Source organism: Macaca nemestrina, chromosome 3 (assembly GCF_043159975.1).
Source record: "Macaca nemestrina isolate mMacNem1 chromosome 3, mMacNem.hap1, whole genome shotgun sequence".
Classification (NCBI taxonomy): domain Eukaryota; kingdom Metazoa; phylum Chordata; class Mammalia; order Primates; family Cercopithecidae; genus Macaca; species Macaca nemestrina.
In genome coordinates this window covers 138,653,184-138,681,065 of record NC_092127.1, presented here as the reverse complement: position 1 = coordinate 138,681,065, position 27,882 = coordinate 138,653,184, and the positions used below count along the sequence as shown (strand labels likewise).

General features: G+C 44.6%; 1 protein-coding gene across 3 annotated transcripts; it reads left to right on the top strand.

Moving 5' to 3' along the window:
- The first annotated feature begins 1,372 nt into the window (after nt 1-1,372).
- Nucleotides 1,373-27,882, top strand: LOC105477269 (N-acylethanolamine acid amidase). 3 transcript variants are annotated; one of them, XM_011733705.2, is made up of 11 exons: nt 1,373-1,643; nt 2,257-2,421; nt 6,594-6,720; nt 11,534-11,624; nt 15,772-15,848; nt 20,436-20,608; nt 20,759-20,821; nt 21,575-21,641; nt 22,769-22,797; nt 26,530-26,647; nt 27,165-27,878. In XM_011733705.2, the coding sequence occupies exons 1-10, from the start codon at nt 1,438-1,440 to the stop codon at nt 26,609-26,611; spliced, it is 1,080 nt and encodes a 359-aa protein (XP_011732007.1). In that variant the 5' UTR covers nt 1,373-1,437; the 3' UTR covers nt 26,612-26,647; nt 27,165-27,878. The 3 variants fall into 3 exon arrangements, 2 of the variants coding, with proteins under 2 accessions (XP_011732007.1, XP_011732008.1); XR_984587.2 differs by lacking the exon at nt 22,769-22,797 and having other exon boundaries at nt 27,165-27,880; XM_011733706.2 differs by lacking the exons at nt 11,534-11,624; nt 15,772-15,848 and having other exon boundaries at nt 1,402-1,643; nt 27,165-27,882.

Genomic DNA, 27,882 nt, shown 5'->3' with positions numbered 1-27,882 from the left:
TCTTTTTTTGAGACGAAGTTTTGCTCTTGTTGCTCAGGCTAGAGTGCAATGGCACAATCTTGGCTCACTGCAACCTCTGCCTCCTGGGTTCAAGCAATTCTGTCTCAGCCTCCCAAGTAGCTGGGATTACAGGTGCCCACCACCACACCGGACTAATTTTTGTATTTTTAGTAGAGACAGGGTTTCACCATGTTGGCCAGGCTGGTCTCAAACTTCTGACCTCAGGTGATCCACCTGCCTCAGCCCCCTCAAAGTGCTGGGATTGCAAGCATAAGCCACCATGCCTGGCCCTTTCATTTCGTTTCTACTATTCATGTACACATGTACCGTGTTTTACCCACAGACAGCTGTGCTAACCGTTAAGATTGTCCCAACCTTACTAAGATTTTCCTAAGACAGGTTTGTCTCCCAGACATTGGGAACTCAAAGGTGAGGAAACTTATGTGTGAAGGTGGATTGTGGATTCAGACCTTCTGACTTGGAGGCCACTGCAGAGACACACCAACAGAGTGACCTCGGGCACATGGCTTCACCTCTCCAAGCCTCACGCTCCTCATCAGTAAAGCAAGGGTTAGGGGAACCTACCTGTTGGCTTGTTTTGATAATTAAATGAGATAATGTTTGCAAAAAATATTTGGCAGGTAAATGTTAACTAAATTTTGAGCTTTTAAAAAAATGTTTTACCAGCTGGGCGAGGTGGCTCACGCCTGTAATCCCAGTACTTTGGGAGGCCGAGGAGGGTGGATCACCTTAGGTCAGGAATTCGAGACTAGCCTCGCCAACATGGTGAAACTATGTCCCTACTAAAAATACAAAAATTAGCCGGGTATGGTGGTGGACGCCTGTAATCCCAGCTACTTGAGATGCTGAGCCAGGAGAATCTCTTGAACCCAGGAGGCGGAGTTTGTAGTGAGCCGAGATCACACCACTGCACTCCAGCCTGGGCAATAGAGTGAGACTACGTCTCAAACAAAGTTTAACTGAAAAGGCTTTCCTGACACCTTTTCGCTGCTGAAAATCGTAAAGCCTCTCCCGACCGCATCCTACACTCTTCCGGCCCAAGCAAGTGCGCTGGAACCGGGAGTTGGTGAGAAGCCGGCTGCCGGCAGCCTCAGCCCTTAGCGGCCCCGCGGTCGGGGACGTCGAGGCCTGACGGAGAGGCTGGGCTATCACGCCTGTAATCCCAGCACTTTGGCTATCAAGCCTGTAATCCCAGCACGCGGCGTCGGGGCGGGCCAGTGGATGCGCTACCAGTGGATGCGCTGCGGGGACGGGAGGTGTCGCCTCTCCTGCTCGCCGGTGACAGGGGCGGGCGGGTCGTGCGCGGGCCCCACCTCCAGCGATCGCGGCCCCGCCCCAGGTCCTCCTCCTCCACGGCTTACCCGGGCTCCGACAGCGGCTGCAGCTCTCCGAGTTGCGGCCGCAGGAGCCGGAGCCATGCGGACAGTAGACCCGGAGGCGCGCCCGGGGCTTCTGCCCCTGCTGCTGCTGCTGCTGGCCGAGGCCGGACTGTCCGCCGCCTCGCCCCCAGCAGCACCGCGCTTCAACGTGAGCCTGGATGCGGCCCCGGAGCTGCGCTGGCTGCCGGTGCTGCGGCACTACGACTTGGACTTGGTACGCGCAGCGATGGCGCAAGTCATCGGGTGAGCTGGGGCCCTGGACAGGGTCTGCGGGTACGCCGGCGGTGCGGTTCGGAGTCAAACGCGCGCTGCTCAGAGTGCTTTAAACCGGGACGCTTTACTCCCCGCCACCCTTGGAGAACTGGCTTTGGCTGCCGCCCTGAGCAGTGTCGGGGTTGGGGAGAATCCAGCGCGGCAGGTTTGGCTTTCAAGTTCGGTGTCACCCGTGGCATGCCAGTCCTTGAGCCATTCTGGGTCAGCGTGGGGCGCGAGTTGTCGCCCGGGCTGCATTGCTACCGAAGAGGGGCAACCGCGCCTTCCTTGCGGGCCTCACGGGCCTTCCAAGCTTGGCCCTTTGGGACCAGCCTCACTCGCCCTCCCCATCTCCGAGTTTTCTTCCCCGCCGCCTCCCCTCCCTGCCCCCCGCCCAGCTTCCACCCTCTGCCCCTCCTCGCACCCCCGCCCCCACCCTCGGGAGGCTGCAGATTGAGTGACGCGGCGCCTGGGCGGTCCACTGCCTGGGTAGCCGTGGCACTGACAGTTCACGCCCTAAGGATGTAGCCCCGCTCGCAGTGCACACGAAGTCACGCCGCCGACCTCTGAGCGGGTGAGACGCCCTCGTGCTCTTCTTTTCTAGGGATAGAGTCCCCAAGTGGGTGCACGTGTTGATCGGAAAAGTGGTCCTGGAGCTGGAGCGCTTCCTGCCCCAGCCCTTCACCGGCGAGATCCGCGGCATGTGTGACTTCCTGAACGTCAGCCTGGCGGACTGCCTCCTGGTCAACCTGGCCTACGAGTCCTCCGCGTGAGTGCCCCAAGCCGGTGCGGAGTAACGCGGGACTTGCTGGGGCCTCCTGACACAGGCTAGCGGCAGGAAACATGTTTTCCGTGTGATAAAAACAGGGTGGTGCCTGCTTGCCCAGAAACTTTACAGTGCTTCCGCGTTGCCTCTCTGGGTAAATCTGAGCTGCAGATCGTAGGCTTCGAGAGGGAAAGCAACTTCTCCGAGTCAGCATTGAACTTTCCCTCTACCAGTAGCCCGGGGTTTTCTCTCCCCCAATCCAGGTAGCATCCTACTTTTAAAATTCTGCTCAAAGGCCGGGCGAGGTGGCTCACGCGTGTAATCCCAGCACTTTGGGAGGCCAAGGTGGGCAGATCACGAGGTTAGGAGTTCAAGACCAGCCTGGCCAACATAGTAAAACCCCGTCTACGAAAAACACAAAAAATTAGCCAGGCGTGGTGGCGGGCGCCTGTAATCCTAGCTACTTAGGAGGTTGAGGCAGGAAAATCACTTGAATCCGGGAGGCGGAGGTTGCAGCAAGCCGCGATCGCACCACTGCACACCAGCCCTGGCAACAGTGGGAGACTCTGTCTCAAAAAAAAAAAAAAAAAAAAAAAAAACTTCTGCTCAAAATGTACTTTTCCAGGAAGTTTTTGAAACTAATCCTCCTCTTATCTGGACCCTTTAGTTAACTCAGTGGCCTTCCATCTCTATACTGGCAGTGGCTCATCTCTGCCTATATTTGTCGCCCTACATTTCTCCTTTCATGTGTGTCATGGCTGAAGTGTCTGTGTCCACCAGGGCTGGGGCGACAGGGAACACTGCTCTAATAGGGCCAGCCAGTGTTTGGACCAGGAAGTGGGCATGATAAAATGTGCACCCAGGCTGGGCGTGGTGGCTCACGCCTGTAATCCCAGCACTTTGGGAGGCTGAGGCGGGTGAATCACCTGAGGTCAGGAGTTCAAGACCAGCCTGGCCAACATGGTGAAACCTTGTCTCTACTATTAATACAAAAAACTTACCCAAGCGTGGTGACGGGCACCTGGGAATCCCAGCTACTTGGGAGGCTCAGGCAGGAGAATCACTTGAACCCAGGAGGCAGAGGTTACAGTGAGCTGAGATAGCACCATTGCACTTCAGCCTGGGTGACAAAGCAGGATTCTGTATCAAAAAGAACAAAGTGCACCCAGAAGTGAAAGCAACATGGAGTGTGTGGTTGATCCCAGGCAAAGTGCAGGGGACCACTAAAGGTTTATGGGCTCAGCAACAGGTTCTGGAATAAAGGGAGGTTTTGACTTGGTTTCTCCCTTTAATACTTATTATTTTGCCACCAGACTAGCTTCATCTCGTAACCTCTTGTACATACTTAGAGCTTCTTGGTGCCTAAAGATGATGGGGGTAGAAAAGATCTTGGAATAATGAAACTTTACTGGCCCAGGCATTTTCCCAGAACACCTAGGCAGAGTAAGCTAAAAAGCACTGGGACTGCCTTCCTCTTCAGGAAATGCTTTCAGGCACAGAAAAGACACAGGCCTGCTAAATAACATGCCTTTCAGTTGAACTAAGTTATTATAATTTTACCACCTCCCTCTCCTACCTCCAACTTTTTCCTATTTTTAACTTACGGCTTTCTCAATGAAAAATCACGAATCATTTTTACCCTCATCTGTTGGAGTCACCATATTCAAACAGATTAAAGCAAAAGTTCCAGTAAAAACATTCTAACTTTTGGATTTGATACTAAGGTATTTATAGAATTGCCTAATAGAAAGCACCATTCAGGCCGGGCGCGGTGGCTCAAGCCTGTAATCCCAGCACTTTGGGAGGCCGAGGCGGGCGGATCACAAGGTCAGGAGATCGAGACCACAGTGAAACCCCGTCTCTACTAAAAATACAAAAAATTAGCCGGGCGCGGTGGCGGGCGCCTGTAGTCCCAGCTACTCAGGAGGCTGAGGCAGGAGAATGGCGTGAACCCAGGAGGCGGAGCTTGCAGTGAGCCGAGATCGCGCCACTGCACTCCAGCCTGGGCAACAGCGTGAGACTCCGTCTCAAAAAAAAAAAAAAAGAAAAAAGAAAGCACCATTCAATTCCACTAGCATTAACAAAGGAAATGCTTTCTTCTCATGTTGGAAGTAAGCCTTCTTGAATTAGAATAATACTAGCTACCCCTTATTGAGCCTACTGGGTGCCAGGTACTTCATGAACACAGCCCCGTGGGGAAGATGGTATCATCTGTTTTGTGATGTGGAAACCAAGCCTCAGAGGGGCCACCTTGCTGGAAGTCAGGTGGCTGGTGAGTGCTAGAAGCATGGGAATCTCCAGTTCGCTGCAGTGCCTCTCAAAGCAGAGTCTGTTTCCTCATTTGTCTCCCGTGCTTGTGCACTGCTACATCACACCACAACATTTGGGCCTGATATGAAAGTATTGTTATCTTGCCAATTTTGAAAAATCGCCTTTGAGGGAGATTCTACAAACTCTGCTTTAGTACTTCCCATGTCTTACCAGTTCTCTCCCTGACCTGAACTCTTTGAAGTTAAACTCAGAAACGTTGGAGGGAGGCTGGGCACAGTGGCTCATGCCTGCATTCCCAGCATTTTGGGAGGGTGAGGTAGATGGATCTCTTGAGCCCAGGAGTTCGATACCAGGATCTGTTGAGCCCAGGAGTTTGATACCAGCCTGGGCAACATGGTAAAACCTTGTCTCTACAAAAAATACCACAAAATTAGCCAGATATGGTAGCTTGTACCTGTGGTCCCAGTACGCAGGAAGCTGAAGTGGGAGGATCACTTGAGCCTGGGAAGTCAAGGCTGCAGTGAGCTGAGATTGTACCACTGCATTCCAGCCTGGGTGACAGAGACTCAAAAAAATAATAATAATAAAATAAATAAATAAATAAATAAATAAATAAATAAATAAATAAATAACAGAAACCTTGGAGGGAATTAAAACTGACCAAGGTTCCATCTTTATTTTATTTTATTTTGTTTATTTTTGAGATGGAGTCTCACTCTGTTGCTCAGGCTGGAGTGCAGTGGCGCGATCTTGGCTCACCACAACCTCTGCCTCCCGGGTTCAAGTGATTCTGCTCCCTCAGCCTCCCAAGTAGCTGGGACTACAGGCATGCGCCACCATGCCTGGCTAATTTTTATATTTTTAGTAGAGACGGGATTTCACTATGTTGGCCAGGCTGGTCTCAAACTCGTGACCACATAATCCACCCACCTTGGCCTCCCAAAGTGCTGGGATTACAGGCCTGAGTCACCCTTCTGGTGCCTGGCCCAAGTTTCCACCTTTAAACAAACAAACAAAAAGTAACACTTTTCCCCCCAATTATAAAAGTAACATGTAATCATTGTAGAAAATCAGTAAATGTAGAAAAGTAAAAAAACAAAGCTAACCACCATCCTGTTATTTAAAAATGACCAGAAAAACCTTCCAGGATATTTTCTCTCAGTTTTGTTCATGTGGATATACATATTTTTCCCCTGGTATTGGATACACTGTATATAAATATTTTATAAATATTTATTATAAATACATTTTTTCATGTACCGTTAAGTATTCTCAGAAAATATGGATACTTAACAAGCCTCCTCTTCTTTTTTTCTCTATGAACTTCTGTTCATAGAGATTCCCCCTTTTTAAAAATTATGATATCTGTGCAAGGAGCTGGGAGACAGGAAAAGTGCCAAGTCCCTTAAGAGCCAGCCATTTTCCCAAGGGGACAAAATGAAACATTTGTGAAACAATGGTTTAGTGTTACTTTATTTGCTCTGAGGAATTAATATGTGGAGAGGTGAGCTTGAGCTGGCTTTGAATCATGTGTTAAATAGAATACATGCTGCCAAGCAGAGGAAAAAGCAGAGTTCACAGGTCTCCTGAGCCCAGGATGGGTTAGTTTCACTGCAGATTTAGACTGAGGATGAAATTCTCACTCACTATGCTTATGATGCCTTGCATGTGTGCTAAGGGCAAACACCCGAGAAACACTGAATGAGCACAGATAAGTTGTATCCAGTTGTGTTTTTCATCTTGAATTGTTAATCTGTATTCTTACAAGCATTATAGCACATATGTCAGTCATAAGGAAGAAAAACCGTTTTACTTTGAGGATTTGTTTTACAAATGAAAAACTCCTTTTCCTTTTTTTTCTTATTTGTCTTATTCATTCATGTTGGACTTTTCCCTTTTCTCAGATTCTGCACCAGTATTGTGGCTCAAGACTCCAGAGGCCACATTTACCATGGTCGGAATCTGGATTATCCTTTTGGGAATGTCTTACGCAAGTTGACCGTGGATGTGCAATTCTTAAAGAATGGGCAGGTATAGTACATACTGTATAAGATAAGAAATCAGAAAGATTTGCAAACTCAAGTTAGCAGTCATTTGGATGGCCTGCTAACTTACGTGTGTTATCAGTATAAGACACAGAAAAATCACACCTCTGGAAAAACAAAGGCAGAAGAGAGGTTTACATCAATTATGCTTATAGGAAGGACGGTCATTTATTATTTATTATTGAGTGTCTACTTAAAGAGGTCACCTAGTTTTCCATAGGGAAATCTCTTTTAGAGAGTGATCAATCATCCACTTAGGCAGAGTCAGCTCTTTCCTCTGCTTTCCCATGCCCAGGCTGCTTCTGGAATATGGAGGGGCTGGGTAGCGCAATAACTAGGAACACTCAACTTTGGGATCTGACAGTACCAGGTTTGAATCTTGATTCTATCAATTACTGTACTTCCTTTGTGAACCTGAGAAATTACTCATTCCCTAATTTTGCCGACTACAACTTATGGAGGTGCGTAACTACTTTACTGAGATAGTTATAAATGTTAAATGAAGTAGTCTGTGTAAAGTTGTAGCGAAATAATAAATGGTCCTTCATTCTGCAAGTATGATTGACCCACACCACTTTCTTGTGTATGATCTTTAAAAAATTATACTTTGATTTTTTGTTTATAGCATGATCCCTTTAAAACTATAATCTACTATATATTGTTGTCACTGTGTAAACATTTAGAGAGACAGAATTAATCAATGCTCATTGAGTACACAAAGCATGTTTTGCCGTAAAACAGAATACAGTGTGCAAGAGCCAGATTTTGGCTGTAAGGACAAGGACTGTATTCCCTTTGTTCTTTGCATTTAGGGGTTGATTCACAAATACTAAAAACTCATTTACTAACTACTCAGTCATCTGCTTTTACAAACACTTTTTTTCATAAAAAATTCAAACAGTACAGAAATATTTAAAGTAAAAGTTTCTCCTTTCCAGTCCCATTTCTTTACTTCACCACTATTAATAATTTGTTTTCTAGCTGAATTAGTTTGAAAATGATTTTAAGTGGTAACGATACTATAAATGCATAATAAATTCTCAAAGGAAATCTGCTAAATATTGTTTTATTACTGAATGATGGGATATTTATTATTTATTTATTATTTATTCATGTTTTTTCTCCATTATTCTATAATGAGCTAATACTCTTATAAAGAGATAAAGGAATAAATGCAATGAAAATAAATTATTTTAGCTGTTCTGAAACTCACTCTAATAGTTGTTTCTTCTTTTGTTCTTGTTTTTCCTGGAGTTCCCATGAAATAATCTGTAGAGAAATATTCTGTAGAGGTAGCTTTACCGTCAGTACTCAGGTGACTGTTACTGAATGTAGACAGTTTACTCTTGGGTATTGCTTTTCTATGGAGGACTCATGGCCAAGAAATTGTTTTATGAAATTAAGAACAGGTTATCCACAAAATAATTCATCTCTCATTCTTGTCTAGTGTTTGTAATCTTAGAAGTATTTTTGGCCGGGCACAGTGGCTCACGCCTGTAATCCCAACACTTTGGGAGGCCAAGGCGGGCGAATCACTAGGTCAGGAGTTCAAGACCAGCCTGGCCAATGTGGTGAAACCCTGTCTCTACTAAAACTACAAAAAAAAAAAATTAACTGGGCATTTTGGTGGGTACCTGTAATCCCAGCTACTTAGGAGGCTGAGGCAGGGGAATCGCTTGAACCTGGGAGGCGGAGGTTGCAGTGAGCTGAGATCGCACCACTGCACTCTAGCCCAGTGACAGAGTGAGACTCATCTCAACAACAACAACAACAACAAAAGTATTGTCATACACAGGACCTCATTTGATCCCCCCAGCAGCCCTGCGAAGCAGGCATCAGTCAACATTTTTATCTTTACTTTCTAGATGAGGGGGCCTAACTTCATAGAGACTGACTTGCCCCAAATCACAAGGCAGAGACATGGCAGAGGTAGGGCCAGAACCCAGGCATTGGGCCTACTGATAGTTTTCGTTGTCAAAGCTCAGCCTTAATTAGACTATAAATTATTATTATTGTTATTATTATTATTATTTTTACTGTTTTTATTTTTGAGACAGAGTCTCACTCTATCGCCCAGGCTGGAGTGCAGTGGCGCAATCTTGGCTCACTGCAACCTTTGCCTCCGGGGTTCAAGCAGTTCTCCTGCCTCAGCCTCCCAAATAGCTGGGACTACAGAGGGTGCTACCACACCCGGCTAATTTTTGTATTTTTAGTAGAGATGGGGTTTCACTATGTTGGCTAGTCTTGAACTCCTGAGCTCAGATAATCCGCCCATCTTGGCCTCCCAAAATGCTGAGATTACAGGTTTGAGCCACTGCACCAGGCAATTAGGCTGTAACTTAAAATAACTTAAAATTCCCTGCTAAGGGTTTGTTTATGTCAACTGACTAGGCAGAAACAATTGGGAAGTACAAACAGAAGTAAAGACAGATTTTCAGAGCTGCAAGATAAAATATCTTACAAATTATATCTCGAAATTATTTATCATTGTGTATGGTAATTGAGAACTATGATGTGATTTTTGATCTCATAACTTCAATTTTCTCAGCCCTTCAAGAGTGACCCTCAGGGTCACAGTGTCATGCAAATGAGGTGGCCATATAATTACTTTTTATTTTCCACGTAATTACATTTGTAGGGGCTTGAGTAGTAAGGTAGACTTATTTCTGCTTTACCATCATCCGTGGAGATGAGGCACTCATGGAGGCCCTCAGTAAGTCTGAGGGCTGAGGTCATTTATAAAACTAAGGCCACTGCATTCTCCCTTGTAATTCAGCCACCTTAAATTATTTTTATAAGCAAATAAGGTAAAAATAAATAATTAAATGAAAAACATTACTGACCTAATTTTTCTAAGGAAAATATCAATCTAGGACTATTTATTTCTTAAAACATAACAGTATTAGTTAACTTTTATCAAACAGTATGAGTCAGATACTGTTTTAAGTACTTTTTTTTTTTTTTTTTGAGACAGAATCTTGCTCTGTCACAAGCTGGAGTGCAATGGTGCCATCTCAGCTCGCAGCCTCTACCTCCTAGGTTCAAGCGATTCTCCTGACTTAGCCTCCCGAGTAGCTGGGACCACAGGTGCACACCACCACAGCCAGCTAATTTTTGTATTTTTGGTAGAGATGGGGTTTTGCCATGTTGGCCAGGCTGGTCTCAAATTCCTGGCCTCAAGTGATCTGCCTGCCTCGGCCTCCCAAAGTGCTGGGATTACAGGCGTGAGCCACCACACCTGGCCAAAGTACTTCTTTGAAAAATAAAATTTGGTATCAGAAATAACTGATAATGGCTAGCTGTGGTGGCTCATACCTGTAATCCCAGCACTTTGAGAAGCCAATACAGAAGGATTGCTTGAGCCCAGGAGTTTGAGACCAGCCTGGGCCACATAGGGAGACCCTGTTTCTAGGAAAACCAAAAAAAAAAAAAAGTATATATGTGTGTGTGTGTGTGTATATATATATATATATGTCAGGTTTGGTGGCATGCGCCTGTGGTCCCAGCTACTTGGAAAACTGAGGTAGGAGGATCGCTTGAGCCCAGGAGGTTGAGGCTGCAGTGAATTGTGATTGCACCATTGCACTCCAGCCTCGGTGACATATAGAGTTTGATTTTTCTCCTGCAGGTTACATAGTGGTATCTTGCAATCACTGGAGCTCGTGACCTAATTTAAAGTGGGGGTGATGCCTATAATTAATGGGATAGTTGTGAGGATTAAATGAAAGAGCTATGTAAAAGGATTTTTAAATATTTAAAATTCAAACGTGATTATTATTGGTGAACAGTCCCACTTGTTTCTCCTAACGTCACAGAGCTTATAAAATATGTGATATTTATCTCTTATAATCAAATCAAAACAAGTTTTATTTTATTTTATTTTGATACAGAGTTTTGCTCTTGTTGCCCAGGCTGGAGTACGATGGCGCTATTTCGGTTCACTGCAACCTCCATCTCCCAGGTTCAAGCGATTCCCCTGCCTCAGCCACTCTAGTAGCTGGGATTGCAGGCATGCCCCACCACGCCCGGCTAATTTTGTATTTTTAGTAGGGTCAGGGTTTCTCCATGTTGGTCAGGCTGGTCTTGAACTCCCGACCTCAGGTGTTCCACCCACCTCGGCCTCCAAAAGTGCTGGGATTACAGGTGTGAGCCGCTGCGCTCAGCTTCAAAACAAGTTTTAAAGTAAAACTCCACTTGCTACTTCTAGGATGGGGCTTCTTAACCTGCTTTGTGCACCCCTTTGGTGAATAATGTTTTATAAATACATAGTAAATGTGTGTGATTACAAAGAAAATCAGTTGTGTTGAAAACAGCCATTTCAATGTTATACTTTTTCTTAACACATTAAATAGTAAGGTTTAGCAATGGGTCTAATAATTACCATGATTTCAAAGTAGTAAATTATGGACAGTGTTTCAAAATATCTGCAGCCAACATTGTGTATGTGAAAAACCCTGTGATTTCTACTAGTGACAAAATTATAGGCACCACTATGATTGCGTGATTTGTTGCATGCGTTCATTACAGAAGGAATTAAATTTCAGTTGGAGGTTAGTGAACATAAAGATGCATCTTTTTTTTTCCCATCCAAGGTCACAAATCTACTAAAATCTATCTATGAACCACGCCCCCCACCCCAGCTTAAGGTTAAGAACCTCTGTCTTAGAAGGCTATTTCAGAGTTTTATTCTATTTTGTTGGAATTATTTTTTAAAAATCCAGAAAACTGTGGGGCAAAACAGATAATTTCAGTGTATTTGATTGGAATGGTGGAATGATCCATGTATCTCTTGATTTCAGATTGCATTCACAGGAACTACTTTTATTGGCTATGTAGGATTATGGACTGGCCAGAGCCCACACAAGTTTACAGTTTCTGGTGATGAACGAGGTAATCAAAACAAACTCCTGTGTAATTTTAGCTACATTATTGTTCAGTTCTATCCAAGCACTTCCTTCACTCGCCCAACAGAACATACAGAACACCCACTATGTGGCAGGGACTTCCATCCTAGTGGGGGAAAATAGACAGTATGCGTGGAAGCAATGAAGATGATTTCAGGTAGCAATAAGTGTTGCAAAGAAAGCAAAATAGGAAGCTGTGATAGAGAGTGAAGGAGGAGGTGGAGTGGTTAGTACAGGTCAGAGGGTCAGAGAAGGCCTGATCCATGTGATCCAGGAGCTAGTTCTACAGAAGCCAGGGGAAGACCATTTCTGGTGGACTTACCGCAAGGACGAAGGCCGTAGGTAGTAATAATAAGCTTGGTGGATTTCAGAAGCCGAAGAAAGTCAGTGTGGTTATAGCGTGGAGTAAGTGGGTAGTGACATTAGAAGTGAAGAAGAGGCTGAGGGCATGGTGCAGGGCCACAGTGAAGAGTATGGATTTTAAGCATAGTGGAAGCTGTAGGGGGATTGTAGGCCAGGGAGTGAACAGATGTGATTTATATTTTTAATTGGTACTTTTGCTGCTCTGTAGAGATTGGATTGTGTTAGGTTAAGATGGAAGCAGAAGACCATTTGGAAACTACTGTGATAATCTAGGGGATATATGATGCTGTTATACAAGCAACATTTGTAAAGCACTTTCTGGTTTACCATGCACATCTTCACATGTCTTCTTCTTAGACCCTCACAACAGTCCTGTTAGGCAAGGCTGTTATTTTTAACTCCATTCGTTAAGCAGAGAAGGACATAGGCTGTGAGATGAAATGACAGCTAGTGGTGGGAGAGGAAGTTCTCAGATTGCTCTCCTGAGTCCTGACCCAATTGCTCTGTTCATTGACATTCCCACTGCCATGCCCCAGATCTCAGGGGAACACCATTTAGTTCCACAGTATGTGGGAAACCTAGAGATAAGTGAGCCCTGTGTCTGTCCTCAGTGTGCAGCTGAATCAAGGAGAAGGATATATACAAGGAGTATCTTAAAGTTTAGTGTTGCTCCTCTGATGAACCCTGATTGACTTCATGGTGTTGTTTTTTTGGGTTTTTGTTTGGTTTGGTTTGGTTTGGTTTTTGTTTTTGTTTTTGAGACAGTCTTGCCCTGTCGCCCAGGCTAGAGTGCAGTGGGCGATCTTGGCTCACTGCAACCTCTGCCTTCCGGGCTCAAGCGATTCTTGTGCCTCAGCTTCCTGAGTAGCTAGGATTACAAGACGTGCCACCATGCCCAGCTAATTTTTGTATTTTTGGTAGAGATGGGTTTTCACCATGTTGGCCAGGCTGATCTCAAACTCCGAACCTCAGGTGATCCACCCATCTTGGCCTCCCAAAGTGCTGGGATTACAGGTGTGAACCACAGCTCCCAGCCAGTGTGGTTGTTTATTCTTCTCTGCTTTACCGGGAAGATGATGATTGAGTATATATCAGTGTCCACAGTAAACAGTTATTTATCCTAATGTATTTCTTCCACATTTTCTCACTCCCTAAGTCTTATCAGCTCTGACAGCAGAACTAGACTGTACCTGTCCATTCTCTCTGCCTCCACTGTTGAGCTAGCCCCTGTCACACCTGTACTGCCTGATCAACCCACCTGATCTCCTTGCTACTATTTTTACCTTCCTATAATTCTTTCCCTACCCAGCAACTAGAATGGTCAGGTTGTTCCCCTGCGTAAAACCTATTGTGACAGATATCGCATGATTTCACTTATATGTGGAATCTCCAAGTTTGAACTCATAGAAGCAGAGAGTAGAATGGTAGTTGCTATGCACTGGGGAAAAAGGGAAATGGTCAAAGGGTACAAAGTTTCAGTTAGACAGGAGGAATAAGTTCTGGTGATCCACACAGCAAGGTGACTACAGTTAACAATCATGTATTACATATTTCAAAATTGCTAGAGTGGGTTTTTAAAAAATTAATTTTGTTATTGATACACATTACATGTGCATATTTTGGGAGCACATGTGATAATGTGTTAAATTCATATCACAGAGAAATGCAAATCACATTTTTATTTCTCTTAATGATTAATGATATAGAATATCTTCATGTGCTTTCTGGCCATTTCTATATCTTCTTTGGAGAAATATCTATTCAAGTACTTTGCCCAGTTTTTTGTTTATTTGTTTGTTTGTTTTGAGACAGAGTCTCACTGTCTCAAATCACACATTCATAAACGCACGATCATGTATGCATGATCTGATTGTGATATGTGTTACTTTAAATATTTGTCTTTTCTTTACACTAGAAACAGTCAAATTCTAGCCATTTTTTGGCGGGGGGGTCGTTAAAAAATTTAAAAAAAAAATTTTTTTTTTTTAGTAGAAACAAAGTCACACTATATTACCCAGGCTGGTCTCAAACTCCTGAGCTCATGCAGTCCTCCTGCCTCGGCTTCTCAAAGTGCTGGGATTACAGGAATGAGCCACTGCACAAGGCCTGTTTTTGTTTTTTTTTCTTTTTCTTTGTTTTCTTAAGACAGAGTCTCACTCTATTACCCAGGCTGGAGTACAGTGGTGGGATCTCGGATGACTGATCTCAATCTCCTAGGCTCAAGTTATCCTCCCACCTCAGCCTTCTGAGTAGCTGGGACTACAGGCATGTGGCATCATGCCTGGCTAATTTTTGTAATTTTTGTAGAGGTAGGGTTTTGCCATGTTGCCCAGGCTGGTCTAAAACTCCTGGGCACAAGTGATCCGCCCACCTTGGTCTCCCAAAGTGCTGGGATTACAGGCATAAGCCACTATACCTGGCCAATAGTAGCCTTCTTAATGGGTGTGAGGTGGCATCTCACTGTAGTTTTCATTGCATTTCTCTAATGATTAATGATACGGAATATCTTTTCACGTGCTTACTGGCCATTTGTATATCTTCTTTGGAGAAATGTCTATTCAAGTCCTTTGCCCATATTTTTTGGTTTTGAGACAGTCTCACTCTGTCACTCAGGCTGAAGTGCAGTGACTCAATCACAGCTCACTGCAGCCTTGACCAACAGCGCTCAAGCAATCCTCCTGCCTCAGCCTCCCCAGAAGCTGGGACTACAGGCATGTGCCACCATGCCTGGCAATTTTTAAATTTTTTGTAGAGATGGGTTTCATTATTTTCCCCAGGCTGGTCTAAAACTCCCGGGCTCAAGCACTTCTCCCACCTGGTCCTCCCAAAGTGTTGGGATTATAGGCGTGAGCCAACACATCTGGTCCTTTGCCCATTTTTTAATTGGAATGTTTGTTTTGTTGAGTTTTAGGAGTTCTCTAAATACTCTGGATATTAATCCCTTATTGTTGCAAATATTTTCTCTCAATCTGTGAATTGCCTTTTACTCTGTTGATACCGTCTTTTTTTTTTTTTTTGAGACAAGAGCCTCCCTCTGTCACCCAGGTTGGAGTGCAGTGGCCCGATCTTGGCTCACTGCAACCTCTGCCTCCCGGGTTCAAGCAATTCTCCTGCCTCAGCCTCCCGAGTAGCTGGGATTACAGGCTCCTGCCACCATGCTCGGCTAATTTTTGTATTTTTAGTAGAGACAAGGTATCACCATGTTGGTGAGGCTGGTCTTGAACTCCTGACCTCAGGAGATTCGCCCACCTCGGCCTCCCAAAGTGCTGGGATTACAGGCATGAGTCACCACGCCTGGCTGATACTGTCTTTTAATGCACAGAATTTTAAAAATTTTTTGTGAAATTCAATTTGTCCATTTTTTTCTCGTATTGCCATTACTTATCTTTGAATGAAAACTTTTGTTTGGCAATGAATCCCCTAACAGACTTTTAAAAGTTGTCCAAAAGTAATTTTGGGAAATGATTGCAAATTTGTATTTTTTTTAAATGTGAGCACAAATCACAGGTGTGGAAGATTCAAGTTCTCTATGTTCTTCCTAATATTTATTAAGACACTACCCTTGACAGCTACGTAATTTTATTTTGTCTGGTATAATTAGTAGAATTATTTCCTTTAACATAATTACCATTGTATCCTGGTACAAAAGATTCTGCTTTCAAAACTTGAGTGAATATCTCTCTATATTCCCTTGCTAAAATGACATATCTGTTGCATGTGTGTATATACACACACACACACATATATAACATATATACTCAACTTGGCAGATAAAGGCTGGTGGTGGGAGAATGCTATCGCTGCCCTGTTTCAGAGACACATTCCGGTCAGCTGGCTGATCCGCGCTGTGAGTATATTTAATGTGTAGCCCTCCTTAACTCCACTTCCACCTTCTAAACCGTTCTGTGTCATTTAACAATGTTGCTTTTAATGTAAGGAACTCCTTAAAAGAAGAAGCATCTAACTAAATGTTTGCAAAGTGCATATAAACCTTTTTGATAAATGCCAAAGATAAAGCCAGACACTAGTTAAAGTGGTAAGGACAGATTGTAATCAGTATAAGCTATTGCAGTAAGGAAGAGTCCAGTGTGAACTGAGTTCAACTTTGGTTTGTGCAGAGGTGATGGGTATTTTAAAAGGAGGTGAGGGAACAGGAGCTTAGGAGAATCAGAAAAGTGAAAAGTGGAAAGGAGGGGTTGGTTCATGTGAAACCAATTTGAGTTTGCTAACTAGAACTTAGAAGTTACGCTCCAGGCCGGGCACGGTGGCTCGCACCTGTAATCCCAGCACTTTGGGAGGCCGAGGCGGGCAGATCTTGAGGTGAGAAGATCGAGACCATCCTGGCTAACACAGTGAAACCCTGTCTCTACTTAAAATACAAAAAATTAGCCAGGCGTGGTGGAGGGCACCTGTAGTCCCAGCTACTCGGGAGGCTGAGGCAGGAGAATGGCATGAACCTGGGAGGTGGAGCTTGCAGTGAGCCGAGATCGCGCCACTGCACTCCAGCCTGGTCAATAAGAGCAAAACTCCGTCTCAAAAAAAAAAAAAGGAAAAGAAGTTTTGCTCCTACCCTCCCACAGAGCCAGGGAGACAGGGGCCCTACCTTCAGGTGTTGGCTGGAACAAATGTCAAGTTCTTTTGATAGCCTGAAGTTTTCTCAGACAGGCACTTTAAGGGGGCTTAGTCATCTGAGAGACGTGGCCTTGAGCTGTTAGAAACTATTAGTATTTGTTCGAGTCTTTATAAGCCAGGGTCAAGGTGTAATAGAGAAGAGGACTCAGAGGAGCCTGGCTAGAGTTTGGTCAAGGAGAGAATCTTTGTCATAGGCCAGAGTTTTCCACAATAGCTGATTGAGATAGGAGATAATATTTTGCTCTTCTACAGAGACAGATGTACTTTCCTTTTAAAATCTCCATTTGCAAATATCCAAACTAGCAAAGCAAATGCATTAGAAGGTAGCTGTGCACACAATAAAAAGGAACATCTGCTCTACAAGAACCTATTAAAATGTGCTGGGTTCCAGGCCACATCTACAGTAGTCTCCCCTTATTCTTGGTTTCTGTTACCCACAGTCAACTGTGGTCCAGAAATATGAAATGGAAAATTCCAGAAATAATTCATCGTTTTTAAATTGCACAATATTCTGAATAGTGGGATGAAATCAGTCACCTAGTAACTGTCTCAACTATCAGACTGTCACCGCATCTCAGTGCTTGTGTTCAAGGAACCCTTATCGTACTGCATAATTTGCCACAAAGTGCAAGAATAGAGATGCCGGCAACTTGGGTATGACAAAAAGAAGCTGTAAGGTACTTCCTTTAAGTGAAAATGAAATGGCATCTTTGTCCGGGGTGATACCTGAGATTTGTTGTCTCAGGGCCACAGAAAACTAGAATGCGGACACACCAGAGTGAGGTTAAGAGTGGAAGTTTAATAGGCGAAAGAAAGAGAAGAGCTCTCTGTAGCAAGAGAGGTCCCAAAAAAATGAGTTGCCGCTTCCACGGGGAAATGCAGGAGGTTTTATGGATGAGCTTGAGGAGGCGGTGTCTGATTTACATAGGGCAGGAAAGATTGGTTGGACCAGATGTGCCATTTGCATAGGGCACGAAAAGCTGTCTGCCCACACCCTAATCTTTTATTATGCAGATGGATTCTCTACCTGGCTGGTGCCATGTTGCCTGCTTCCTTACTGTACACATGGTGACAAAGAAAAGGGAAGATGGGCCGGGTGCGGTGGCTCACACCTGTAATCCCAGCACTTTAGGAGGCCGAGGCGGGTGGATCACCTGAGGTCAGGAGTTGGTGAAACCCCGTCTCTACTAAAAATACAAAAATTAGCCGGGTGTAGTGGCGGGTGCCTGTAATCCCAGCCCCTTGGGTGGCTGAGGCAGGAGAATCACTTGAATTCAGGAGGCAGAGGTTGCAGTGAGCCAAGATCGCACCACTGCACTCCAGCCTGGGCAACACAGCAAGACTCTGTCTCAAAAAAAAGAAAAAGAAAAAAGCAGGGAAGATGGAGCCTCCATGTTGAACATGCCTGGCCCCCAGGTAGCCCTTTTCTGTTGGCACAGCTGCCGGCATCCACCTGTGCAAGCTTCCAGCTTGCTTATGTCTATGTTTGCAGCTCCACTTTTCAGGCTGCTCTTTGTTAGAAAAAAAGAACTTCTTGGGCTACTTTTTGTTAGAAAGGAAGCCTTGCCAAGGACTCTTTTACCCTAGCTACCTAAATAATTTATTTCTATCTCCTGTATCAAAAACGTAAAAGTTCTTGGTAAGGAAACAGAAAAAAATCGTTATGCTGAGGTTGCTGTGCTCTCTGGTAAGGACGAATCTGCTGGGTGTGATGGTGCTCGCCTGCAGTCCCAGACACTCAGGAGGCTGAGGCGGGAGGATCCCTTCTGCCCAGGAGTTCAGGTCCAACAGACAACATATTGAGACTCCATGTCTGAAAAGAAGTAAATAAATAAAATAACAAAAGAAACCTCTGGGACCTAGACTAAAAAAAAAAAAAAAAAAAGGAAAGAAAGAAGAAAGAACCCCCATGTCTATTAGCAGTCACTGCCCATTTCCTCTATTTCCTGAGATGGATGAGGCATTTGCACTCCCTGACTTTGTCACCTGGGTAAAATAAGTCACCACTGCCTTCATTATTTTTTATGATGTTCTTTTGCTTTGTTGTCACAGGTTAGAGGCAATGAATTTTATGGTAGTTGGGGGATGGTATAGGCAACATAAGCAAACTAATATTTCATCACTCCTATTACCTCTGCAAAGGCCTGGGGAAAATTTCCTCTTTGCCCTCTGAAGTTTCACTGAAAAGTCAACTCACAAAAGGCAGATTAATTGGAGAAAAGGCATACAAATTTATTTAACATGTACATGACATAGGAGTCTTCAGAATGAAGACCCAGAGATACAGGGGACATTGTCCAGTTTTATGCTTAGGTTTAACAAAGTATGGAATGCCATGTAGAAATATGATTAGACAAAAAGGTAGATCCAGGGCTAATAAATGGAGTGGGGAAACCCAGCTAGGCCTGTCTGTCTAGATTCTTCTTGGCCTCTCTGACCATACATTTCCTTCTTCTGGGTACAGGGCAGGATCCTCTCTGGAAAGGGATCATATGACCTACAGTCAAACAAGTTAGGACAGATCATTTCTTTCTTTCTTTTTTTTTTTTTTTTTTGAGACAGGGTCTCACTCTGTCGCCCAGGCTGGAGTGCAGCGGCGCAATCTCGGCTCGCTGCAACCTTCACTTCCTGGGTTCAAGCAATTCTCCCACCTCAGCTCCCTGAGTAGCTAAGTATAAGGCAATAAAACTCTACAAAGCCCTGCCATGGGTTTTGTAGAGTTTTCTTGCCTTATACTTATTGCTGTTAGGGTTTATGGTACTGAATGATGGAGCGTTTGCAGACACCAATATCTTGAATTGTTCTTTTGTTTGACTCTATCACCACCTCCACCCTTGACAATGTGCCCTGGCAATATCCAGGATGGGTGAGCATACAATGTACTTCCTTTAAAACATGGCAGCAGAATGGTTGTGAAGGTGGAGACAAGAAGAGCAGGCCCTCCACCGAAGGATATTCTTGAGCAGATCAGCTCTGGGAAGGAGCCCATATGGAATCTGAAGATTTCGGGAGTGATCCCCTTAAGTATCCTTGCCACAGGCCTTTGGAAGTCTTCCTGGGCCCTCGGGGTGTCTGAACACCTATTAAGCTCAGGCCCCTAATGTAGCGCATGCTCTTTCATCCCCAAGCCTTTGCCAGTCTAGTCCATCGAACTAGAACCCTCCTCCCCACTGCCACTCCTCACCCTGCAACCACCACTTTCACCACTCACTTGTGTTTGTCTCTTTGGCTTCAATTCATGTGATGCTTCCCTGCAGTACTTCTTCCACTGCCTTTGGTGAGGATGGGTCCCCTACAGTGACATCCATAGCATCTCCTATGTGAACACTCATTACACTGTCACCATTGGCTGTTGACTTTTCTGTCTTCCTCAGAGGTTTAGGGAGAATAGGACCTGTGGACTCATTCACTGCTCTATCCCCACACCAGCACAGTGCCTGGCACAGAGTAGGTATTCAAGAAAACTCTGTTGAAATAATAAATGAATGAAGAAGCGTGAGGAGTCCTTTGTGAGGGCGATCTGCCTGGAGAGCACACAGCCCGTGTTTGCTGAGCCAGGCCTAGGACTTGTCAACAGTTCTCTCCTCCTGTCAGAAATTCCTGCTGCTCCTGGCACCCCCTTTGAAGCTGACATTTCTTCCATCTTAGGAGCTCTGATGACAAGAGGATAAGGTCAGAGCAGATCAAGGTGATAGTCATGACACAGCATATCAGGAGAATGTGCTTTGGATCATTTTTGCATCATCTGGTGCAGACCCAGCTGCAGGTGAGGTTGCTCATGCAAGTTCTTCTTTTTGTTCAGACCCTGAATGAGTCAGAAAACTTCGAAGCAGCTGTTGGCAAGTTGGCCAAGACTCCCCTCATTGCTGATGTTTATTACATTGTTGGTGGCACGTCCCCCCAGGAGGGGGTGGTCATCACGAGGAACAGAGATGGCCCAGCAGACATTTGGCCTCTAGATCCTTTGAATGGAGCGTAAGTAGAACCGAAAGTTCTGGTCATTCTGTATCAAATAATCATGTTTTCAAATTGGTGGAATGAAGGGTATTTAAAATTTGTTCATATGTCTCCTTTGCTATGTCGTAAATTGTTGTGGATAAGACAAGATGATGTGCTCTGTTGTAGGTGGTTCCGAGTTGAGACAAATTACGACCACTGGAAGCCAGCACCCAAGCGAGATGACCGGAGGTAGGCTGCTACGTGCTTTCTGGTTTGCAGTGTTTTCTTGTGGTCAGGAGAATATGCCCATTCTGTCACAGGAACCTGCAAGACCTACGGGTGCCATCCTCTCCCAGAAAATGTACCTGGGCCCCTTCACCAGTGTCTTGGCCGGGAAGGGAGTGTTGTGTGGAGGAAAGCAATGGGCAGAGCCTCTCAGCAGCTGGGCGGGTGTTGGGAGGGTCTCAGGGTCAGGAGCCCTAGAGCCCACCACCAGCTCTGCTAATGACTCACTGGGTGGCTCTCGGGCCTCTGTTTACCCATCTGTAAAATGAAAGCAAAGGGCCAGGTTCATGGTCTTCTAGGCAAGATATTTTTAGAAGGAAATTATTTCCCTTATTTAAATAATAAACCAGTCAAGGGTTTTTATTGTCCCTTCAAGTTGTAAACATTCTATAAGTCAGCACAGTTCCAAAGTGCAGGTAGCTGTATAAGGTTGCCTTGGCTTTACTGCCCCACAAGTTTGGCCACTGTTCAGTTCTGCAGCCACACATTTTCATCATCCCAGCTTTCTTGAGCAGATGGTGCCAACCGTCCCAGCTGCTGGATGAATTCCACCGTGGTGAACTGGGCCTCAGCAGGAAACAGGCTTGGGGCCAGAATCTGTTTTGGAGAAAGGGAGATAATGAGACTAGAGCTTGCATTGTGCCTCATAAAAACGACAGCTGATGGGCTTCAGTGCTTGTTGAAGTGCCAAGTGACCTTCGACCTTTGTCCTTACAGAACACCTGCCATCAAGGCCCTTAATGCTACGGGACAAGCAAACCTCAGCCTGGAGGCACTTTTCCAGGTAACTTGTGTCACAGTGTCGCGCTTACCCAGGATGTATGGTGTTTTGTTAATAGTGAATATGAAAAGCTCCGTGAAATCCTCTGGTAGGTGAAAATGTTAGGGTAAAAATTTTATTTGGTTGAAATCATTTATTAAAAGTGGTGGCTTTCGCCTGTAATCCCAGCACTTTGGGAGGCCAAGGCGGGCAGATCACGAGGTCAGGAGATCGAGACCATCCTGGCTAACACGGTAAAACCCCATCTATACTAAAAATACAAAAAATTAGCCAGGTGTGGTGGCGGGCACCTGTGGTCCCAGCTACTCAGGAGGCTGTGGCAGGAGAATGGTGTGAACTTGGGAGGCAGAGCTTGCAGTGAGCCGAGATCGCGCCACTGCACTCCAGCCTGGGTGACAGAGCAAGACTCCGTCTCCAAAAAAAAAAAGTTATATGCCATTTTCTGAACTTGCTTCTATATAAGTTAAAATGTCCATCTTCACCAAAGTTTTTCTTTATGTTAAAAAGAAAAAGGCATAGTTGTAATATATGTTCATTGTTTAAAAGAAAAAAAGAGAAAGAATTAAAAAGTCAGGCCGGGTGCAGTGGCTCACACCTATAATCCCAGCAGTTTGGGAGGTCAAGACAGGAGGATCACTTGAGGTCAGGACTTGGAGACCAGCCTGGCCAACATGGTGAAACCCTGTCTCTACTAAAAATGTAGAAATTAGCCAGGCATGGTAGTGTGTGCCTGTAATCCCAGCTACTCAGAAGGCTGAGGCAGGAGAATCGGTTGAACCCGGAGGTGGAGGTTGCAATGAGCCAAGATCATGCCACTGCACTCTAGCCTGGGTGAAACAGCAAGACTCTGTCTCAAAAAAAATAGTCTATAACTATCACTTCAAGATACACTAAAGAGTGGTTATGTTCTTTCTACAGACATCTTTTTTTTTCTTTTTTAGTAGAGACAGGGTCTCTCTATGTTGCCCCGGCTGGTCTTGAACTCCTGGGCTTGAACAGTCCTCCCACATCAGCTTCCCAAAGTGCTGGGATTACAGGCCTGAGCCACTGCACCTGGCCCTCCGTAGATATTCTTTGTGTATTTCTTCTACTACGTAATCTTCTCTATAATATGACTTTTTCCTATGCAGGTTTTGTCGGTGGTTCCAGTTTATAACAAGTAAGTGACTTGTTAAACATGTCTGTTCACACATCACTCCAGAACAGTGAACTCACTCACGCACTCTTTGGCTCAGCAAGGATCTGAGGGCTCCTGTCACCAGGCTGTGGGGGCGCTCCTGTGGGTACAGCAGCGAGCAAAACAAAGTCTCTGCTCTCATGGGACTACTATGGGTGGGGTGGGGGTGGGGGGTGATCAACAAATATGTATCAGGTGAGAAGTCCATGAAGCAATCCAAAGGTAAAGAGAATAGAGTGACCCTGAAGGAGGCTCTGGGAATTTTTTTTTTTTTTTTTTTTTTTTGAGTCTCCTGTGTTCCCCAGGCTGGAGCGCAGTGGCTCAATCTCAGCTCACTACAAGCTCTGCCTCCTGGGTTCACACCATTCTCCTGCCTCGGCCTCCCGAGTAGCTGGGAGTGCAGATGCCCGCCACCACGCCCGGCTAATTTTTTGTATTTTTTTAGTAGAGACAGGGTTTCACCGTGTTAGCCAGGATGGTCTCAATCTCCTGACCTCATTATCTGCCTGCCTCGGCCTCCCAAAGTGCTGGGATTACAGGCATGAGCCACCATGCCCGGCCAGCTCTGGGAATTTTAAATTCACACTTGGCCTGCCATAGTGTTGTCAAACTAGGAGGAAAAACACTTTGACTGGCTGACCTCTTGACTCCTACATTTGAAATATGCTGGCAGTGAGGTGTTCCTCCTAACTCAGTCAGGTAGCTGTGGACAGCCTTCATCCATTAGGAGCTCCTTAGAAATAAACTCTGAATACTTTTGGTTTTCTTTTATCTTCCCGAGGAATTTCCACTATCTCCGATGCTGTTCCTTGTTCCACTGACAATTCACTAAGTTAATGTTCTTTTTTAGCCTGTACCCTTGATAGCAGCATTCTGTGAGCAATGGTTTCTCTAGTCTATAGTCTAGGATTTTTATCCACATACAATTTTTTTTTTTTTAAGTGAAAGCAGGCCAGGCGTGGTGGCTCACACCTGTGATCCCAGCACTTTGGGAGGCCGAGGCGGGTGGATCACTTGAGGTCAGGAGTTCGAGACCAGCCTGGCCAACATAATGAAACCCTGTCTCTACGAAAAATACAAAAATCAGCCAGGCATGACGGTGCACGCCTGTAATCACAAGTACTTGGGAGGCAGCATCTGGAGAATCACTTGAACCTGGGAGGTCGAGGCTGCAAGTGAGCTGAGATCATGCCACGGCACTCTAGCCTGGGCAACAGAGCGAGACTCTGTCTCAAAAAAAAAAAAGAAAAGAAAACGAATTAGTATTCTGCTACTCAAACAAGTGAGCTATTTGGGCAACAAAGCATACCCAGTGGTCTGCTAGTAAGCCAGCTCTTTGTGTGGGAAGGGGCAAACAAAAAAATTCCCAAATTTGTAGCATTTGTTGACTTCCATGGTGTGAATACTCCCACATGGCTGGTTTCAAGCTTACAGTTGGCTCATACACTTCCTGCATATTTAAGAATTGGCCCTCAGCAGCCTGTAGGAGCCAGGTCCAATGCACTACTGACTGTACCCATCATAGCAGGGCACAGTTTTGCCCTTTTAATAGTCATTTTTTAAATAGGGGTTAATAAAATATTTTTGTGTTCTTACAGTTTTTTTTAGGTAATTATGGAAGTGATGAATAGATCTGTCTGGGCGCAATGCCTCACACCTGTAATCCTAGCACTTTGGGAAGCCAAGGCGGGTGGATCACTTGAGGTCAGGAGTTCGAGACCAGCCTGGCCAACATGATGAAACCTAGTCTCTACTAAAAATACAAAAATTAGCTGGGCATCGTGGTGCATGCCTGTAAGCCCAGCTACTCGGGAGGCTGAGGCAGGAGAATCGCTTGAATCCAGGAGACGGAGGTTGCAGTGAGCCAAAATGGCACTCCAGCCTGGGCGACAGAGGGACACTCCATCTAAAAAAAAAAAAAAAGAAGTGATGAATATATATTTTAAAAATTAGCATTATAATAAATAGTTAAATTTATTTTAATAAAACGAAGCATTTTATCTGCTTTGAACAGCCCTTGTAATTTTACATGGTGGCAGTGGCCAATTGTCTGTATTATAATTGAGTTAAGCATTCTCCAGTTGTTATATCTTCCTTTATTAAAACTCTGAAATAAACATATTCGTGTGCCTCTCCCCTGCTTACTTTCAGATTATTTCCCTTGACTGAATTCCCAGAAGCAGGATTATTGAGTTAACAGCTGTGAATGTTGAAATGGTTTCTGAAATGGTTTGGTCAAAATACAATTGTTAGAAATTATACACAGTTCTCCAAGTAGTGTTTTTCTCTGTTGTATACTTGAAAACTCAAGAGAAACTGCATTTAAGTAACAATCACCATGGAGCCAGAATTAACACAGACTTCTGACTCTCAGGCCCTTTATATGTAATGATTAACCTCAACCGAGGCTGTTCAGTTGTGTGACGTTAATAGAAATAAGTGTAACTGTAAGAAAAAGAAAACAGAAAAACAACAAAAAAGTAGTCTGAACAAAGGCAGTTAGCTCTATGCTGCTCCCTTGTGCTGTGCTGCAGAATTACACCCACCTGCAATACAACTCCATCCTCTGCTGTGGCTCATCAGCAGAGAAAATACTAAAACAGTGACGGAGAATAGAACCATGACTAAAGTAAACGAGCAACTAAGGTCCTGTTCAGAGAACCTCCATTACCCTTGGACGAGCTCTGCACTTGCTTATAGTGCTATCTTTAACTGAGTGTATGATTTAGCTGTGGACCCAGTGCTACTAATTCTGCCTGTTTCTGAACAACCCAGCTCCGATATTTTGCACATGCACCTCAGTTGGATTCCAAGACAAGTGTGTGTGCATGTGGGCACATGTGCTCAAGTTGTTTAGGTCTCTTCCTATACGGAATGTGGAATCAATGACACTATACTTTTCATCCTTAGATCTGGGCAAGGTGGAGGGGTGGGGCAGGTGCCTTGATCCTGGAGCTTTAGAGGCCCTCCTCTGGAATTCCTCTAGTTGTGATACCACCCCCCAAATCATGGTGTAAGGAATCTGCTGGACCAAGGGCATTTGCCCACCTAGAGTCTGCCCAAGTACCCAGGACCCTGTAATTCTCAGCCTGAACAACCCCACCTCCACTTCCAGGGTTTGTGTTTTCCTCTTCCCTGGGTGGTATTCTCCTGATGGTGGTGCACGGCCACTGAGGGAGAGCACAGGGGTAGGTGCTTGCTGGGGAATGTGAAGGCGGTGATGTCACATGTATGCAAGTAAGGCCCTTGGGGGTAGGACAGAGCCAGGGTGAGGGCCCAGGCTTGGTCTCCCCCACTGCCTTGGGGTAGAGCTCTGAGGAGTCTGAGATTTTATTTATTTATTTTTTATGAGACACAGTCTCACTCTGTTGCCCAGGCTGGAGTGCAGTGGCACAATCTTGGCTCAGTGCAACCTCCGCCTCCCAAGTTCAAGCAATTCTCCTGCCTCAGCCTCCTTAGTAACTGGGATTTCAGGCACCACCACACGCGGCTAATTAAGTCTGAGAGTTTTAAGTTCCAACTTGGCCTTCCACAGTGTTGTCAAAATAGGAGGAAAGAGCACTTTGACCTCTTGATTCATAGAATTAAAATATTCTGGCATAAAGGGCCTTGTCCCAGATCCCAGGTGTTAGGGAAGCACTTGGTCATTTTCTTCCGTCTCTGGCATATTAGAGAAAATGATGTGTACATAAAATTTCCTCTCATTATTTTCAGCCTCACAATTTATACTACGGTAATGAGCGCCGGTAGCCCGGACAAGTACATAAGTAGGATCAGAAACCCAAGTCGAAAGTAAGTCAGCAGAAGAGCAAGTTCACCCGTGCTGTGAAAGGTTTGTTGTTACTGTTGTTTTGGGGAGATGTGGGGAGGTGGGTGTGTGCTGGTATTTCTCATAGAGGATGGTAACAGCCTTAAAATGTATACATATATAATATTTTCTGACAAGCGTCTGGCATTGTCATTTGTGTCAGATTGTCATCATTAGATATTTTATTTGGAATCGTTTGTATGAAAACCAATCTTCGGCTCATGCCTGTAATCTCAGCACTTTGGGAGGCAGAGGCAGGTGGATCACTTGCGGTCAGGAGTTCAAGACCAGCCTGGTCAACATGGTGAAACCCCATCTCTACTAAAACTACAAAAAACTGTTAGCCAGGTGTGGTGGCAGGCACCCAAAATCCCAGCTACTCAGGTGCTAAGGCAGGAAAATTGCTTGAACCCAGGAGGTGGAGTTTGCAGTGAGCTGAGATCACACCACCCAGCCTGGGAAACAGAGTAAGACTCCATCTCAAAAAAAAAAAAAAAAAAAATCAGTCTTTGAATTAAATGCATGTTTTCTTCCCTTACAGATGATTTTTAAAAATGAAATTCTTGAAGAGCTGTACCTTAAAAAATCAGAGAAAGTGAAAGTATTGTGTTATGTTACGAACAATGCAGGCTCCTTCCTCATTTAACTTTTCAACCTTGCGAAGTGGGGCCAGAAGATCGATTTCGAGTTGGTGGTAAAGCCTGTAAAAGCCTGTAATGGGCATTGTCCTGCACCTGCTTCCCTTCGTGGTTTGCCTCGATCCTCTCTAAGCTTCTATCCTGGCCTGAATAACTCAAAGATAATTGGTCTCAGAGTTCAAGCCATATCCTCAGACCTTATTTCCATCTTCTCATAATTCTGCCATCATACCTTTGCTTCTCCACTAATGAAATGAGCTGGCAAGACCTCTGTTCATTGTGAAATGCTTCTGAAAGAGCCTAAAAAAAGGCTCATCTGAAAGAAATGGAGAGCTCTGTTTCGACCCAAGCCTGTTTGAAAATGTGTTAGTCTGATCTTTGATCATGTATTTCCATGTAATGGAAATGAAAAAAAAAAACAACAAGTTTTTTATAATTTTTTTATAATGTTTCTAATGTTTTATTGAAAAACCTATGGACCTCCTTCTTTCTCAACATCTACTTTCTTACTGCTTTTTGAAAATAATGTGCAACCAAATTGTTTCTTAATATCACATAATTAAGTAATAAAATGTCAAAAGAAATGTTGGCAAGAAGAATAAAAAAATTTTCCAAGAAATT

What these genes read in the sequence shown, in the direction of transcription:
- LOC105477269 (XM_011733705.2), top strand. Translation starts at nt 1,438, where the DNA reads ATGCGGACAGTAGACCCGGAGGCGCGCCCGGGGCTTCTGCCCCTGCTG. An exon ending in CTGGCCTACGAGTCCTCCGC is followed by an intron (nt 2,422 to 6,593) that starts GTGAGTGCCCCA and finishes CCCTTTTCTCAG; the next exon opens with ATTCTGCACCAGTATTGTGG. An exon ending in CCCAAGCGAGATGACCGGAG is followed by an intron (nt 20,822 to 21,574) that starts GTAGGCTGCTAC and finishes TTGTCCTTACAG; the next exon opens with AACACCTGCCATCAAGGCCC.